Source organism: Gossypium raimondii, chromosome 7, assembly GCF_025698545.1.
Source record: "Gossypium raimondii isolate GPD5lz chromosome 7, ASM2569854v1, whole genome shotgun sequence".
Classification (NCBI taxonomy): Eukaryota; Viridiplantae; Streptophyta; class Magnoliopsida; order Malvales; family Malvaceae; genus Gossypium; species Gossypium raimondii.
In genome coordinates this window covers 2,055,833-2,071,832 of record NC_068571.1, presented here as the reverse complement: position 1 = coordinate 2,071,832, position 16,000 = coordinate 2,055,833, and the positions used below count along the sequence as shown (strand labels likewise).

General features: G+C 35.2%; 3 protein-coding genes across 3 annotated transcripts; all 3 read right to left on the bottom strand.

Moving 5' to 3' along the window:
* Positions 1-2,880, bottom strand: LOC105768477 (senescence-associated carboxylesterase 101). The gene is made up of 4 exons (XM_012588411.2): positions 2,715-2,880; positions 2,272-2,635; positions 1,061-1,630; positions 1-954 (listed from the first exon to the last, which is right to left on the bottom strand). The coding sequence occupies exons 1-4, from the start codon at positions 2,735-2,737 to the stop codon at positions 148-150; spliced, it is 1,764 nt and encodes a 587-aa protein (XP_012443865.1). The 5' UTR covers positions 2,738-2,880; the 3' UTR covers positions 1-147.
* A 941-nt stretch (positions 2,881-3,821) lies between these two features.
* Positions 3,822-11,522, bottom strand: LOC105768466 (uncharacterized). The gene is made up of 18 exons (XM_012588389.2): positions 11,195-11,522; positions 10,663-10,854; positions 10,420-10,575; positions 9,727-10,020; positions 9,229-9,446; positions 9,052-9,126; positions 8,807-8,873; positions 8,118-8,443; positions 7,500-7,733; positions 7,225-7,412; positions 6,825-6,966; positions 6,619-6,727; positions 5,758-5,860; positions 5,482-5,671; positions 5,065-5,163; positions 4,929-4,987; positions 4,422-4,527; positions 3,822-4,252 (listed from the first exon to the last, which is right to left on the bottom strand). Exons 1-18 carry the CDS (start codon positions 11,430-11,432, stop codon positions 4,088-4,090), a joined length of 2,961 nt encoding a protein of 986 aa, XP_012443843.1. The 5' UTR covers positions 11,433-11,522; the 3' UTR covers positions 3,822-4,087.
* A 2,298-nt stretch (positions 11,523-13,820) lies between these two features.
* Positions 13,821-15,459, bottom strand: LOC105768486 (gibberellin-regulated protein 14). The gene is made up of 4 exons (XM_012588422.2): positions 15,306-15,459; positions 15,177-15,209; positions 14,348-14,963; positions 13,821-14,258 (listed from the first exon to the last, which is right to left on the bottom strand). Exons 1-4 carry the CDS (start codon positions 15,363-15,365, stop codon positions 14,074-14,076), a joined length of 894 nt encoding a protein of 297 aa, XP_012443876.1. The 5' UTR covers positions 15,366-15,459; the 3' UTR covers positions 13,821-14,073.
* Positions 15,460-16,000: the final 541 nt, after the last annotated feature.

Sequence of the window (16,000 nt, the reverse complement as noted above, 5' to 3'; positions counted from 1 at the left end):
TGATGCAAAATTAGGTAAATGTACTATACTTCACTCCGAAATCAGAAATTTACTAAAATCAAAGTGAAAAGAGTAATTACATTTTGGATTATTCACTGCAATGCATTGTGGTATTTGCGAAGTTATTACCATCTTTACTGGTATAACTTAATTGAGTACCAAACACCCACTAGCATACTGCTGAAATTTACAGTTCCTAATGAAATCTGTCAATGGTGAATTATGGTGAGGCTCAATAAGCATCTCATACTCTTTCCACCATTGCATAAAACTGCTACCTTTCAAGAAAATTTCAGAGGACACTGCATATTTCTTGATTTGTTCCATAACATAAACCTCAAATTCCATCAGTTTCTGCCTCAAACACACCCTCTCTGAGATCATACCAACATCAGCTGTCTTCAATGATTTGCACCATAGCCGGGCTTCTTCGACATGAGCCCAAAAGCAAGAATCATCTGTTAGAATAACATCCACATTTTGTTTCTTGGTATCGATCCGAAATCTGCTTTGTTTCTCGTCTTCTTCAAGCCATTGCTGTAACTTGATATAATGATGTGATCTGCCAGTAGTCACATAGTTGCTTCCATTATCTCTGTAGTAGTCAGCTATGTCAAGTGGCTCAACCATTCTCCGATAGGTCGTACCAGCATACAACCACCGTGATCGGAGGTAAACCAGTTGTTTCTGAGGTTTCCTCTCATTTTGTGCAACGACTTCTTTCCAGTAGTTTGTGAGGAACTTCTTGTGCTTGATGACATCGCGATCCCGCCGACTGAGTTGCTTCTTGTAACAATCATAGTAACCTGTTTCATTAGCCTTAGCAACCTTCTTATACCATTCTAGTTCAGCCATTTTTATTTTTATGACATTTAATTTCTTTGCAGGGTCAAATGCTTTTCCCTTGTTGAACAGACATATCTCTTCCAATTCCTCCAGTTTCTTGATCAACAGCTACTCGAATTCAATGCAAGTTCAGATCATAGAAAGTATGTTACTCGGCCTGGCTTATACGTAATATATAAAGATATGCATGAAGATCGAAACAAGTTTGATCTACCTGTTCATTTCGGATTCTAATTGCTTCTGTTTGCAAAGTTGTTCCAGCTCGAAGTGAATTCAGAATTGATTCATTAACCTGTGAGATACCTTTCCGGACTATCATCGACTCGAGTTGTTCAATAATCCTGCTGTAAACATTAATTGTCCATTCTTCATTACCGGCATCTTCCGTTTCTACTGCCATTAGTAGCTCAGAGACAGCTTCAGGGTTCTCAGACCAAGTACATCCATCTTCACAACATAAAAGAAAGGTACCAAAAGGCTTATAATCATCAGATTTTGAATCTAAATCCATGGAGTTAAGATCACGGGGAGCAATGAAAAGTCTTGGAATGGAATCTTTGCTTGTTGCAGCAACATGGAGGAAACAAGAATTCCATGCAGGATGTTGTGAAATGGCTTGTTGAAACCCTTTATCACCGACGAGCGGTGAGCCGAACGTGAGACAAAGGGGTCGTTTAGCCAACGATATATCGAGGCTTTCGAGCAGCCATAAGGTGAAGAGTGAAGCAACTGATCCTCCTAAAGAATGTCCAGTTACAATTAAGCTATTGGAATTCCTTCCACACTGCATCAATTAGAGGTAGTAACTTGGAAATAATTAAAGCCTAAGATAGCTGGCAAAACTTTGATTTATGATCATGTAGTTCCTCTACAACAGATTAATATTCACAGTCAACCATACCATATCTATGGTCAGGTTGTCAAATGCAAGACTTATAAAATTGAACTTATAACCAGTAAAAGCACCATAAAGAACCTCGTATTAGGGGTCGGATTGCATTTTGGTCCCTCTACTAAAAAAATGAGCAAATTAGTCCATGTACATTAGATCAAACAGTAAATAGTCATTCTATTAAAAATTTCATCTATTTTTACTGTTAAAAATTGGTCCATCAGCAATGTCAGTTTTTAACAGTAAATGGATGAAGTATTTAACAAAAATGACTGGTCAGTTTTTTTATCTAAGTATAGGAATTAATTTACCCATGTTTGAGTAAAAGAGAGAGAATGCAATCTAACTCTTAATAATAGTGTTTCCATAGTATTTTTGCAACTTATAACATGCTAGCTAGATTGACTCTTAGATTTTTCTTGAAGTACATGGATGACGGAGATATGGCCTTTAAGCGGAAAATTTAGAAAAATATAACCAATTTAAAAAAGGACTATATAGAGCAAGAATTAAGGAATTAGAAAGACACTAACCTCAGCTTTCAATTGCAAGAGCTCATGAAAGTGATCAGCAAAGAGAGCAATTGCAGCTTTATGAATAGAGAAAGAGTTGCCATTGTTGCAGAGGAATTCAAAGACTGGAAAACTCTCCTTAAAAGCTGTGGAAGAAACCAGTTGTTTTGAATCTTGAAGATGAGATTTGGTACAAATAGGAGATGTGGTGAAAACAAGGATGTTAATATTAGCTTGTTGATAAGCTTTCCATTTTATTGATAACCCCAAATTTTGGAGCTCATTTAGATTGAATCCACCATAACAGTCTAAGATTTTAGCCCATGAAAGTTTGAGCAACCCAGAGCTGACCACGAAATTAGCAACCTCTAATCCACTGCAGAATCTGTAGTTTCAGAACACAAAATAAAGTAAAACAATCCATCAAAAACACGAGGGAAAAAAAGGAATGAAAATTTACTTACAATTGGTTCATCTGGCTTGCCATTGACTTGATCCTTGGTTTGTATAATGGGAAGAGAGAGCTTTATTTGAGAGAGTAAATAAAATAATCATAATTATATTAACTAAAGTCTATGGGTCTTGTCCTTGTGGGGTTCTTCGTGGTCAAAGTTGAGCAGCTTTGGGGATGTTAAGTCCGGGAAAATGGCAATGTCCCCATCAATGAAAATGCTACGAAATGAGTGTGCAGTAAACGTTTGTTTTTCCATTCTAATTTCTTTTGAGGGTCATAGTTTTGATCCCAACACTTTTTCAGTTTGATGTGCTTTAAATTGATTAATTTTTGTATGTTATTCGATTTTTTCTATTGAAAATTAACTTAACTAACAAAAAAAAAAAACTATAAATTTTGATTTACCTTTTATCCAACTTAATATTTTATTTTATTTTTTAAACGAATCTTTAAATTTCACGTTTCACGCGGTCTGCTTTATGAATTCAAAGATTCCAAATTTTCTATCCAACCAAAAATAAAGTGTTACACATTACTTAAAACAATATCAAATTATATTTTGTCATTTTTTTACTCAAAAAGATTAATAATAAAGTCTTTTTGTTAAAAATTTCATCAATTTATACTATTAAAAGCTTACGTGACTAATAAAATAACAAAACAATAGCACATGTTATGCCGCATATATCTCATACTGACACATAAAAACTAATTTTTAACAACAAAAATAGATGAAACTTTTAACATACAAAAACAAATTTACGAAGAAACAAAATACAATCCAACCCAACCTACTGTTAGATAAAAGTTACGGTAGTCAATGTCTTGGTCATGATAGTTTACACTCTATGGGCACCAGTCAATAGATAATGTTTCAGACCTATATATTAATTAATAATTTTAAAATTTATATTTACATGTATATATATTTATTAATATGTATGTAATTGAAATATAATTGCAGCTATATGAAATATACCCTATTAAAAAAAACTAAAATTTAGACTCTCTCTCTCTCTATATGAAAATAAATTTAAAAATATCAATAAACTCAAATTGGCAGCCTTGGTAGATGCAAGTCATATGGTTCAAATTGCCGAAAACAAAGGAAAAAGTCTCAAGGTAAACGGCTTCACTATCACAAGCAAACTTCAATTTCAAAAAAAAAAAAAAAGATTCAATATCACTTGGAAAATCCCATGAATCTTATTTTCTCAAAGCTAACAGCAAGCATATTGTGAAATGGAAGAAACAAAATTTTCATCCATGGCTGATGAACCAAAGGCCTCGAAAGCCATAGAATCTGAGAAACTAAATGCTTTTACCTTGGTAATAAATTTGGCTAGCTATTTATAATGCTAATGAGTTCTGGTTTCTCGTGAATCACATTACTTTTCGGGAATCTCGACTCCCTGATCTGATTTCAATGTCTTTCGTGTATATATTTGTGAGAGCAAAAAGTAGCAGCACAAACACAACTTGGGCACTCATGATTCCGAAATGGCTAATGCTATTACCAATTTCCATCCAGCTCCCCGTGTTCTTCACCTGTTAAAAAGCCGATTACCAAACCAGTAAGGCCCTCAGGAAATAACTATAACCACAGGTGATTTCACATAATTTCCTTACTTTCAAGCAAAGCAAGGTTCAAAAATGGCTAAAACATCAATCAATAGAATCGGCTGCGCCAAACTTTATTTCTGAAAAAGTTTAATACCAGAAAGAAGAAGTGGACTGTCATCACGTCTGAACAAAGAATAACGAGGAAGTAGCATCCTATTCTTGGAACTTCGAGTAGTTTGGTTATTGCACTGAATGCACATCTGTGTTTCTCAAAGAACAAACAGAACCATGTTTATAGTTAACTACTATATTCCAGCATATATCGATACAAACTTGCATTCTTTACTAGTGACATTGTTATATAAGCTTAACTTAAAATGGGAAACCGAGACTAAATATGTCACCTTAACCGATGATAATCTTTATAGCAGATTAAAGACGATTCACTCATTCGGTGTTTCAGGGAGTTTTGAAACCACGATGAAGTTTCTAAAGCTAAGGTGCAATAGTTAATGAAACTTCATAAAAATGTGATTGAATGTATTAATAGCCCATAGATGCAAAAGTCACATAGCATCATGGCTAAAAACCGATGGTCAAGCCAGTTTCGTTGAAGAATCATTGATCATTCTAACATTTCTTTTAAATTCGAAAAACTTACATAACAAGCAGGAATGGTATGAATAACTTGAAGATGAGGAGTCCTGCCATCAGAAAGGGCTGCAATTGGAAGTAATTCAGTTTGGCTTACAAGAAGAAACAGTAAAAGATATATAGGTAGTTTAACCGTTACTTACACTAAAAACAGTGATGAACCTGTAGACTGATGAAATCTCGAAACTAGCTATACTTGCGAAATTTCCCGTCCCAAAGAAGGCCACGTTAAATAAGACCATCTACCAAAGACAGTTCGTCAGCACTATGTAAATTACAAACTGTAAAATCCTCTAAACTAAGCAAATCTATGTTGCTCCAACTCTTTATTTTTCTTTAAGTACCCATGTTTATGACTTGTGTCTGATATATGGTTACAGGGACAACCTCTAAGACCCTATATAAATATATAAAAAATAATTATAAAAAACTTGACCATACCCATGTCGGACACATATCATAGTCAACACTCACACCCAAGTATGAGTAACATAAACTGCCTATAGCAATCTGCTCCTTAAAAGAAATAACAATAAAACAGATAGAGAAAGATGACTTACAAAGGTTAAAGGTATTCTCATATCAGACAGCTGCAAATATCGAGTATCATTTTCAAGGAAGGCATGTTCCCCCAAGTTCTTTCCAGAAGCAGAAGATTTGTTCACCTTACGCACGTAGAGAAGCGAGTTTTCAAATAGTATCCATGCAATTAGCACAAGACCAAGCGCACCATAGAAGACAGCTTCATATCTGCACGGGTTTGAAAACAAAGGGCAACAAATCATATCATGCCTCAATTGAGCATTACGATAACACAAGTTTAAGATGAGATCTACCCAATAGATAATAGAAGGAACGGTGGTGCAAAACCAAGAAATATAGAATTGAGCCTGGACAAGAGGCCATTTTCTGAAAACAATGGGAGAATCATCGAGAAACCTGAAAAAAAAAAAAACAAATATTTTAGGGACACAATTGATGGAAGATAATGTAAGCTTTTACTAATGCATGATTCAATGTAATTTGTGTCGTTATGACCTAGAGTCAGCAGTTTCAACTTGCAATATTATATAACGAGCAGCCATTGGCAAGCGCAAGATCTATGGAAGAGGAGTGAAGCCCTCAATAGACGTATATGTGGGTGCATGTTACTCCGACTCTTTAATGTTGGAGTACTCATGTATGTCCAACACCCATGTTTGATGCATATCTGGACATGAGGTACAAGGATACGACCCTCCCAATACACCCAAAAAAAAAAAAGAAAAACATGAAAGAAAAAATTGAACATACCTGTGTCGGGCACATACCTATATCTGACATTCACACTTGAGTCCAAGTAACACATGAAGATTATATATATTACAAAAGCCACGGTTTTTCATTTTGGGAATTTAACAAAAATCAATTGTTTTCAGTACCTACAGCCATTTAATCAAATGCCAATATACATCATATGCACAAGTTTGACGTGGAAACAACATTTGACCAAGAATGAGGTAGCATTTTGATGTATTTCAAACAGAAATTAAGAAACATAAAATTAGCATCAGAATGTGAGGAAGATGGTCTTAAAAGTCTCCAATTCAGGTTAAGAAACATAGTTTCTTTTGTACATCATAAAGGTTCAATGCCTTAAGACAGCTTCACTGAAGAGCCTGAAAAAATAGCGAAAACAGAAGACTATAAAAGCATACCAGCAATGAACCAGTTCATCAACTGGTGTATTGTGTGTAGTTCTTGCTTCACTGTTCTGTGAGATGTAGATAAAAACACCATTACCGATGATAATCCAACCAAAAGAGCCTGATTTCAAGCAGTAAGAAAGCAGTTACTTTCAATTGTGTTAACAATATACACGAGCTTATCATTCCAGCAAAAGGTAGAGAGATATGTTGCCTACCTGTAATTGAAAGAGCATAGGAAACCTGGGTTGTCTCTTTTCATGATTACAAATGCCAAACCAGAATCTATTCACACCAGCTTTTAGGTCAAGCCACTTTCCAGTTAATCCTATTACAATAACCATCACTCCACTAGCATTTCTGCACACGTTCATGAGGCACAAGTATAACCAATTAAAACATTATAGATGATAGAATTATGTAAAGGGAACTGATACTATAATTTTCCATCAGTCTTAAGGAATTAAACTTTATCAACAAACAATAATTTTAAGAAACCTTAACTTTTGGGAATGATAGAGGTTAGAATGTGTTTGTACTTCTATTGTCGAACCAGTTCACCTATCTTTAAATAAAAGGAAAAATCACGACAAAGGAGGAACAAGGAAGGCAACTCACACCAACTTATTATTATCAGGAATTTCAGCAGGCATTAAAGTAAATAGAGACAAGAACCAACAAGTGAGACAAACAAAAACTGGAATTCCAGATCTCCATGGAATTGATTTGTAAAGATATATAGAAGCTATGGCTCCGACTATGAGGAAGCACCAAGTGTAGAGTTTTCTCTCAGTGAAGCTATGCACCTGTACAAGGTACAATAAAACACGGTTTAGAACATTAAAATATCACTTAAATAATCACAAAAACAACAGAATGTTGTACCAGCATACCAGGAGCTCAAGAATGATCACTGAGACCACGACAAGGGCCAGAAGTTTAATGACATAGTCGGATTCTCTCCCACGTAAGTATCTCCAAAGTGCTTTTATAAACTTATATTCATTTAGTATTTGCGTCCAGAGAAATATCGTCATGGCAAAGTATGCATGGTAAAGTGGAGGGGAGCGCTCCAGAAATAGCAGAACACTGACTACTGCCATAAACAGACAGCCACATAGCTGAGCCTGCCATATAGGATGATATATGTGAGAATGTAGTATCTAACTGGAAGAAACAAATAATTTGTTCCCTATCCAGAAAATGCTCATTTGATGAAAAATAATACAAAAATGAGCAAGGAAAGCAAACAAACATGATATAAATATAGTAAACTAAGCATAATTGAAAAAATGTTGGTGTCTGCAAAGAAACTAGGAGCTCAACTAATAGAACCAAGTAGTTCTTGTCAGCTTTGAAATATAAGGTAATTTTTTAAGAAACTAATTTACCACAAGGCATTTTGGCTTCAAGCTTCATAAACTTATGAAAAACATTTCCATTTGTTTTCTCTTTTTTCCCTCTGTCGTTAAAAGTAAGTTTAAAAGAGATTAAGCTTACATAGACATTACTTTTCCTGTATTAGATTTCTGGCGAACGGCTTCCTCCTTTCTAAATATATCTCCTGGCAATAAAGTATAAGCTTGCAGAACATGAAGAACAAGAAAGACCATCCAACTGATATATCCAAGAGTAATCATGGCCATCAGCATCAGCAAATCATAAGTTTGAAAATAATGAAGTCCTTTCAGTGCCAAGCTTCTTAGATTTTCTGATAGCTGCATGGCAGCTTTATAGTCTCTAGCACTTAGCAATTCCTCAATTTGATTCAACATAGAGGAGTAAGACGCAAGTGGCTTGAAAGGCTTGAAAAACAGTGAATGTGATTGCTTTATTTCTAAGTTTGTCAAGGAAAAGAGTTACAGAATGCCAATCCATAATCCAGTAACACCTTCCACATTTTAACACAGAATCAAACAGAATATCCAATAATTGAATAAAAAACATGTAGATAAGAAGTAATAAGATTTCGGTTGGCCAAAATCAGGTAAATGTTTAAAAAAGTTACAAAGGGTATTTCTGAGTGAAAACATGAAACACAACATTCTGGTCAACAAATCTAAGTTCAAACTTCATGAGGAACAAAACTTAAAGATAGACAATGATCTTATTTTGTAATATAAAATCTTTTCAAGGAATTATGGAAAACAAATTAAGTACCATACTGCATTGAACTAAAACTAGTTTATGAAAAGGATACGTGATTTGCGCAGAAACTGGTTCAGAATCTGTTTTGTGTTAGCTAGCACAGCTTCTACTTCTTCTTCCTGAACATTAAATAGTGAATATTTTTCATCAGTTTTCTATGCATTTATTGCAATGAAAACTTGTTTAGCCGCACCGAAATACCTAATTAGTTGATCTCCATCAGAGTATAAAATAGCCCATCCTAAGTTCATAACAGATCTCAAAATAAGCATTCTAATGAAAAATATTCAGACTCACCTCTTTCATGTCAACGTAACCAAGAGGTAAATTCCCGACTGAATTGACTGGACAAGGCAAACCAAGAAGAGTTGACTGCCAAAAAAAGTAAGGAGCATCAGTTCAGTTGGGGGTTAAACATGTTTCAAAGAAATACTTTAAACAGGATTTTTTTTTTTTTTATCAACATTAAACAACCATGAGCGGTGCAATATCAGCTTGATTGACATCAACTCTTTCGATGCCATCGAGGTCCCATTCTTTAGGTGTTGGCGTGTCATGCAAATGTTGATCAATAAAACGAAGAACATGATCCGAGTGATCTTTTGCAGTGACTGGCCTGGGATGTTTTACGCCAGCTCCCCAGACAACTAGAGGAGTATCAGTGTTTGAAGGATGCCCATCCCCATGACTTCCTAGTAATCAAAAGCTAATCATGTCAGAATCTGTAATTAGAAACGATCAAAGAAAACAAATAGAACTAGAGGAAGAAAGATTAAGTAGAAAACTAGTTTTGGTCTTATAAAAAGTTACATGTTACAATGGACAAGGCATGGCCTAGTGGTAGACACACCTTACTACCTTACTTCCAAGGAGATCTCGAGCATAGGGGTCTTATCAAAAGATTTTCAGTCATACAACCTAGAGCAAGATAACAAAAGTAAATAAGGTGAAGTATATAAAAGAGTTCCCCACCTTTGTCACTCATTCCATGATCAGCTGTGAAGATATATGATGTACGATTGTCCTTGTAGTAATTCTCAAGAAGATTATAAACACGTTCGGCAATATGATCAACAACCTTTACATTGTTGAGATAAATAGATGAAAAGGGACGATGTGCATGACCATTTGAATCACAACCAAGTAGATGCAGAAATACAACAAGATTATCTTGTTCAAGTAACCTTTTCAACTTTGGGTCTTCATTGGACCTATTCAGCAGGCTCTGAAATTGATCAAAAGACCATTCATCCAAAAAGGATGCATCTGCATTTACATCAATTGAAATAAGCATTGAACAAGAGTGAAAATCATAAAGATGAAATACAATCATCAGTAAGCATCATAATACAAGGATTTCAAGAAAGCCAAATATATAGAACGCTGATAGAATTTAGTTGTAAACCTTGAAAGGTGTCAACATATAAAGCATGTTCATATCAATGTAATCTAATTGGAATAGGAATAAACAAGGTATGATTGGAAGCAAAGAAGCAGTATCCAAAATTACTAGCAGAGGTATTTTCAATTAATAGTTCAAAAAAGAACAGTTTGATGAGAACCCTCTTTTTATTATTTTTTTTCATTTTAAGCTTCTTTCTTTTCTTTTAGAACGATTTCATAATTTATAAGAGAAATTTGCCTTCCACAAAATTTTAAGCAGACCAGTAGCGAAGTCTTCAAACTCGTGGGGATATGTAGCCCAAGTGCTGTGCGGCAAAGCACCACAAAATATTGGAACAATATCTGGACTACCATAAGAAATTGTATGCCGGCTCCGATTAAAAACTGAATCAAATTCAACTGGATTAGCTTTCCATCCTGCAATCAAAATGGAAAAGCTTAACAAAGGGAAAAATTTGTTGGTCAATTCCAGCAAGGTGATGTAATAATGCTTAAAACATTAACCTTTTGTAACTGCACTAGGGTCCTCATAGAAACCAGCAATTATAGCAACATGTCCAGGCCTTGACTCCGTTGGAGGCCGAGCATGAGATACTCCCCATCGACCTTGATTCTTAATCACATTTCTTAAAAAGGGTGCTCTGAAATTCCCTTCCAAATCTGGCTCGAAAAATTTATCAGCACGTAAACCATCCGCTGCAATGATATGGTTTTACCAAAACGTAGCAATTAGTAATTACACTAAACATTAAAAAATGAGTAATCATTTCAGGAAAATGAAATGTTTCAAACATTAAACTGTAGATGCATCACAATAATCATGAACAGCCCATCATTGAGTTCTCCATTTTTCATATAAAAAACTTGGCCTTTTAGTACAAAGCTAAAATAACTAACATACCCAAAAGGTTCTTTGTTTCGATTTAGCTGAATTGCCAGATTTGCATCGAACTCAACAAGCCATTTCTCACTATCAATCCTATTCAACAAAATCAAGGGGGGTTGAACCCTAAAAAGAGAAGAAAGGTGGGTTTACCAACAAGAAGAACAAGGCGTTTAGCAGGAGGAGAGAAGCGAGGGGAGACAAGATCCATGCCATGAACAATGGGGGTCTTGAAGTAGATGTCGAAGATGCTTAACATGTAAACGGCATGGAGGATGACACCAAGAATAACCAGCCATGTTTCTCTTCTTTTAACCCATTGTCGTCGCCTGGGTATGCTTGATTTGCCTAGCTTCGAATCTCCGTTACCCAAGATCCCATCTATATCCATCTTTTTCGTTACTTTGGTTTCTCTGTTGTAACCCAAAATTACTTGGTCTCACCTCTCTATAAACTCTTGCAAGAAAACCAACAAGAAAACTATTACATCTTAAAAGTCAGTTATTTGGTTTTTTTTTTTTTATTATTGTTTATTTTTCTTTTCTCATTTGTACAAGAAAAATACTAAAATAGTTTTTTTATTGGAAAATTAGTTTTTAAATACATCAAAATATATTTTAAAAATATAACTTATTATTTTAATTACAAAACTAAACCAAATATCAATCGAGTCTAGTTTAATAACGACTCTTGACTTAAGGAGTTTACTACTTACAAGGCCTATATTTCTTAAAAAAGACGAGATGAGATCCGTGGCAAGTACCAAACCCAAAAGAACGAGTTGAATCGGATTCTCGCTCAAAGCCTATTCTCGATGCACTCTTTCTCTTATAGCGAATTCCCTTCACTTGCCAAACCTTCTTCTTCCGGTCCTATCGAACTGACACCTTTGAATACTGGCCTTACCCAAGCCCAAGTCTAGTTTGAATCTAGTCTCGGCATCAATCCGTGAAAGCCTTCAAGCTCAATCCCTTCCTTCTAGGCTTCCCGCTCTTTGGGATAGCGAAATACTAAAGATCGTGACAACCACAACTAGATCTATTCTGAGAATGTCTCTTTCTCACCAAAGTATCTTTCGAGACCTTTCCATCATGACCTTTGGAAGAAACGGCTCTCCCATGGGAACCGATTAGATAACGCGTCAAGACCGTTCAATTGAATCAAAGAAGCCTTCCTTTGGTTCTACCTTTCTCTCTGGTTGAGTACCTTTTTCTATGTAAAAATTTAAAGAATAGTGCGATGTAATAGATTCAATGACAAGAATCAAATAAAGTTGATGGGACTCTAAGTAAGACATCCACGTGAGACTCTCGTATATTTTCTCAAGATGTCATATGTTCTATTAGGTGAGGTATAATAAATATAGAGTTAACTTTTACTATTTAAAAATATCATTTATTATTTAAGAGAGTTAACATTTTAAAACTTATATAATTTTGCAAATGAAATCTTTTATTTGAAATTAAATTACAATTGAAAAATTAATTTCAAGATATGTTGATTTTGTTATAATTTAAGTTTATTTGATTTTTTAAATAATATAAGAATTAAATTGATCTATTTAATAATAGTGAGACTAATTGGATATAGTCCTAATAATTAGCGGATCTCCGCAAACTTTAATCAACTGAATCTCGATATTAATAAAATTGTATCAATTTAATTCTTGCTCATTGGGAAAAAATTTCAAATAAGGTTAAAGTTAAAAGAGTTAATGTTTATTAGTGAAGACAAAGTGAATGGTTTGTGATTTCCTATAATGTTTTAAGGATGTGTTTGGGCATTACATAGTAATTGAATAAACGTATAATTATTTGGGTTATAATTATACTCTCTTGTAATTATAACAAATTTTTAGTCTTTAAACGTGTTTGACTAATAAAATATAATTACATCGTAATTTTTTATCTCATGTTTAATAATATAAATTATAATTATACGATCCCATGCAGGAGCCAATTAACTCTCAATCTTTGGTGCCAAGAGATTTTTTTGAGTTTTTCAATCTCCCCTTTTTCCTTGCCAACACCTTGGAATTTCAGAGCTTCCAATTTCTTCATTATCCATCCATGTCCCAAGTCCTCTCCCAAATTCTTTCTTCCTTCATTTATGATATTCTCACGTTCATTGCTAGATTGAAATTGGAAGGTCTTTCTCCGTTTTAATTCTTATGATCCGAGCCTATAGCACCGTTTGCCAACCCTATACTACAGTGGAAGAGGATACTCCACTCAACATTACAAAGGATGCCATCTAATTTCTCATTTACAAATTCGTCCCCTCAGATACTAATACCCTCAACCTCACATTCCACCTATTGACGCAAACTAAGTTGCCCCTCCTTGCTTTTGAAATAGGGCATGAATCTTGTTAGAATCTCCAATGCAATACCAAGCACTTACCAAGCATTTCATCAAATCCCGAAGGTCAAATTTTAGTCCTAACCAGATGATAACTATTAAGTTACGTTCTTTTTAAAATTTGATGTGTCAAAATATACTTTCGCATATTGATCAAACTAAATTAAATGTACTAAACCCACAATTTACACAAAATACAAGGTCTAATAGCCCAATCCCAAACCTCAACTCATCCTTCATTCTAAGGACACCCAAATAATTTTCATTTTAAGTCATCCAAGGCCCTATTTGTTGAGGGTTCGATGGATTATTTGATGCTAAGAGCCTAAGAAATATCTTCCAAGGATGATGTGCCTACTCAGATTTATTATTTATTTCTCAATGTTAAAATATAAACATATATTAGGCTTACATTCTGCTTAGGAACATAATTTTTCATTAACGAGAACAAAAGGGAACTTACTATATACTACTTATTTATCTTCAATTATATGTTAATTAAAACTATTTGACAAGTTCATAGCTTCTAGGATTACAAACGAAGACACTACAAGAAATCCATCCATTTCCTCTCTTCTTACAGAACTTATTACTGCAAGCTTTTTTGCTATTACAAATATGAAAAACACATACTCAAGAAGTGTCGTTTTTTGGGGGCTTTGGTTGGGCTTTTCAAGGACATTTGTGCTTGTTGCGGTGGGTTCTCATATCAGTATAACATTTGCCACACATTTCCCTGTTACCATATGTCCCTGGTGGGACACATTTGCATCTGTCACAGCATGTCATGCAAGCTCTCAAGCATAGGTTAGTCCTTGAGTGTAATTTGCACCTTTGTCCACATAATGGGATGCAATCTGCCAACAAAGTTGTCCAACATGTTGTCAGAAAGATAACAGATAAGTTCCTTGAGTTTTGGTAAATGAAAAAATGATGTTTTCTTTACCCTTTTTTGTCCTAACAGGTGGCAATGGTGGACTTGGTGGCTTGTAAGGCGGTGCTGGAGTTGTTGGTGGCTTAACTGGAGGTGTAGGAACTGGGGGCTTATATGGGGGAGTTGGTGCTTTAGTTGGCGGTGCTGGTGCTGGAGTTGGTGCTTTGGTTGGGGGTGTTGGGGGCTTATATGGGGGAGTAGGGGCCTTGACTGGAGGTGCCGGTGCGGGAGTAGGGGGTTTATATGGGGGAGTAGGAGCCTTGGTTGGTGGTGCTGGTGCTGGGGGCTTAAATGGTGGAGTTGGAGCCTTGGTTGGTGGTGCAGGAGCTGGGGGCTTATATGGTGGAGTAGGAGCCTTGGTTGGTGGTGCAGGAGCTGGGGGCTTATATGGTGGAGTAGGAGCCTTGGTTGGTGGTGCAGGAGCTGGGGGTTTATATGGGGGAGTAGGAGCCTTGGTTGGTGGTTTATATGGTGGAGTGGGGGCCTTGGTAGGGGGTTTGTATGGAGTGGGGCCCTTAGTTGGGGGTGCTGGAGTTGGAGCCTTGTACGGCGGCACCGGAGTGGTGGGAGGCTTAACGGGTGGAGCAGGGATAGGTGCCTTCACTGGAACAGGAGCAGCATACTTAATCTGAACAGTGATATGCAACAAATTTAGCAAAGTTCCATTTACAGACTATGGTCTTATGCACCACAATGGCTAATAGCATTCAGTATGAAAAAATACAAGAAATACATTATCCAAAAAGAAAAAACATGAATCAGATTGTTTCAAAAGAACCAAGTTTAAGATTGTTACAACCTAGACAAGACAAAACAGTAAAATAAATGATTGAAAAATCACCTCAGTCTTCACTCCCACTTCATTGGAAGCAACCTACAAAAAAAGGAAAAAAAGAGAGTTGGATAAACATCAAGAACTAAAAACTCTTTGTGGTTAAGTCAAAAGATGAGAAAGGAAGTAGAGTCATACTGTTGTTGAAACAAGCAGAAAAGTGGCCAATAGTAACAGCAGCAGAGCTTTGACAGCCATTGGTGAGAGCTCACACTAACCTTTGGTGCATTGGTCAGACACTGGGTTGTGGTTTAAATAGAGATTGCAGCTGCTATTTACTTGGTCCAATAAATGCTGCTTGCCAGCTTCACCAGATCACTGACGCCTTAGATAAAGAAAGTAAAAATCAAATTTTATTTAAAAAAAGCATTGAAGTTTTTATTTTTATTCAATTCAATCCAACTACCCTTGTTAATTTAAAAGTTAGCCCTCTGCCCAAGGACTGTGTCTGCTAAAGTGGTGGTTTATCTAATAAAAGAAAGCCATTTCATGTCCATATTTAATTAACCGACACACAAAATCCGACCATTCGAGGCTTTGGGTCATAAGCTTGCCTGATAATGTTTAAGATTATATAATATGATATCCATGTATTTACATTAAGATTTTTAAAATTTTTAAAAAGTTTTATCGGAATATTATCTTAGTTCGAATATAATTAGGTTTATATGTCGTAAAATGAATATAGACACTTATAAATATAAGAATAAAAAGATGTTAAGAATTTTTAAAATTTTGATATTAAGTAAATTAATTTTTAAAAATAATTTGAAATAATTTAATCTCTGTCAATTTAGAAAGTGAGCACTTAGAGACAATTAATAACATTTAAA

Coding starts and splice junctions, on each gene's coding strand:
- LOC105768477 (XM_012588411.2), bottom strand. CDS start 2,737: ATGGCAAGCCAGATGAACCAATT. Junction 2,636..2,714: donor GCAAGCCAGATGAACCAATT/GTAAGTAAATTT, acceptor CTGAAACTACAG/ATTCTGCAGTGGATTAGAGG. Junction 955..1,060: donor TTAGAATCCGAAATGAACAG/GTAGATCAAACT, acceptor GAATTCGAGTAG/CTGTTGATCAAGAAACTGGA.
- LOC105768486 (XM_012588422.2), bottom strand. CDS start 15,365: ATGGCTGTCAAAGCTCTGCTGCTGTTACTATTGGCCACTTTTCTGCTT. Junction 15,210..15,305: donor TTCTGCTTGTTTCAACAACA/GTATGACTCTAC, acceptor CTTTTTTTGTAG/GTTGCTTCCAATGAAGTGGG. Junction 14,259..14,347: donor ACCTGTTAGGACAAAAAAGG/GTAAAGAAAACA, acceptor CTTTGTTGGCAG/ATTGCATCCCATTATGTGGA.
- LOC105768466 (XM_012588389.2), bottom strand. CDS start 11,432: ATGGATATAGATGGGATCTTGGGTAACGGAGATTCGAAGCTAGGCAAA. Junction 10,855..11,194: donor ACGCCTTGTTCTTCTTGTTG/GTAAACCCACCT, acceptor ATATCATTGCAG/CGGATGGTTTACGTGCTGAT. Junction 8,874..9,051: donor GTTACGTTGACATGAAAGAG/GTGAGTCTGAAT, acceptor TTTAATGTTCAG/GAAGAAGAAGTAGAAGCTGT.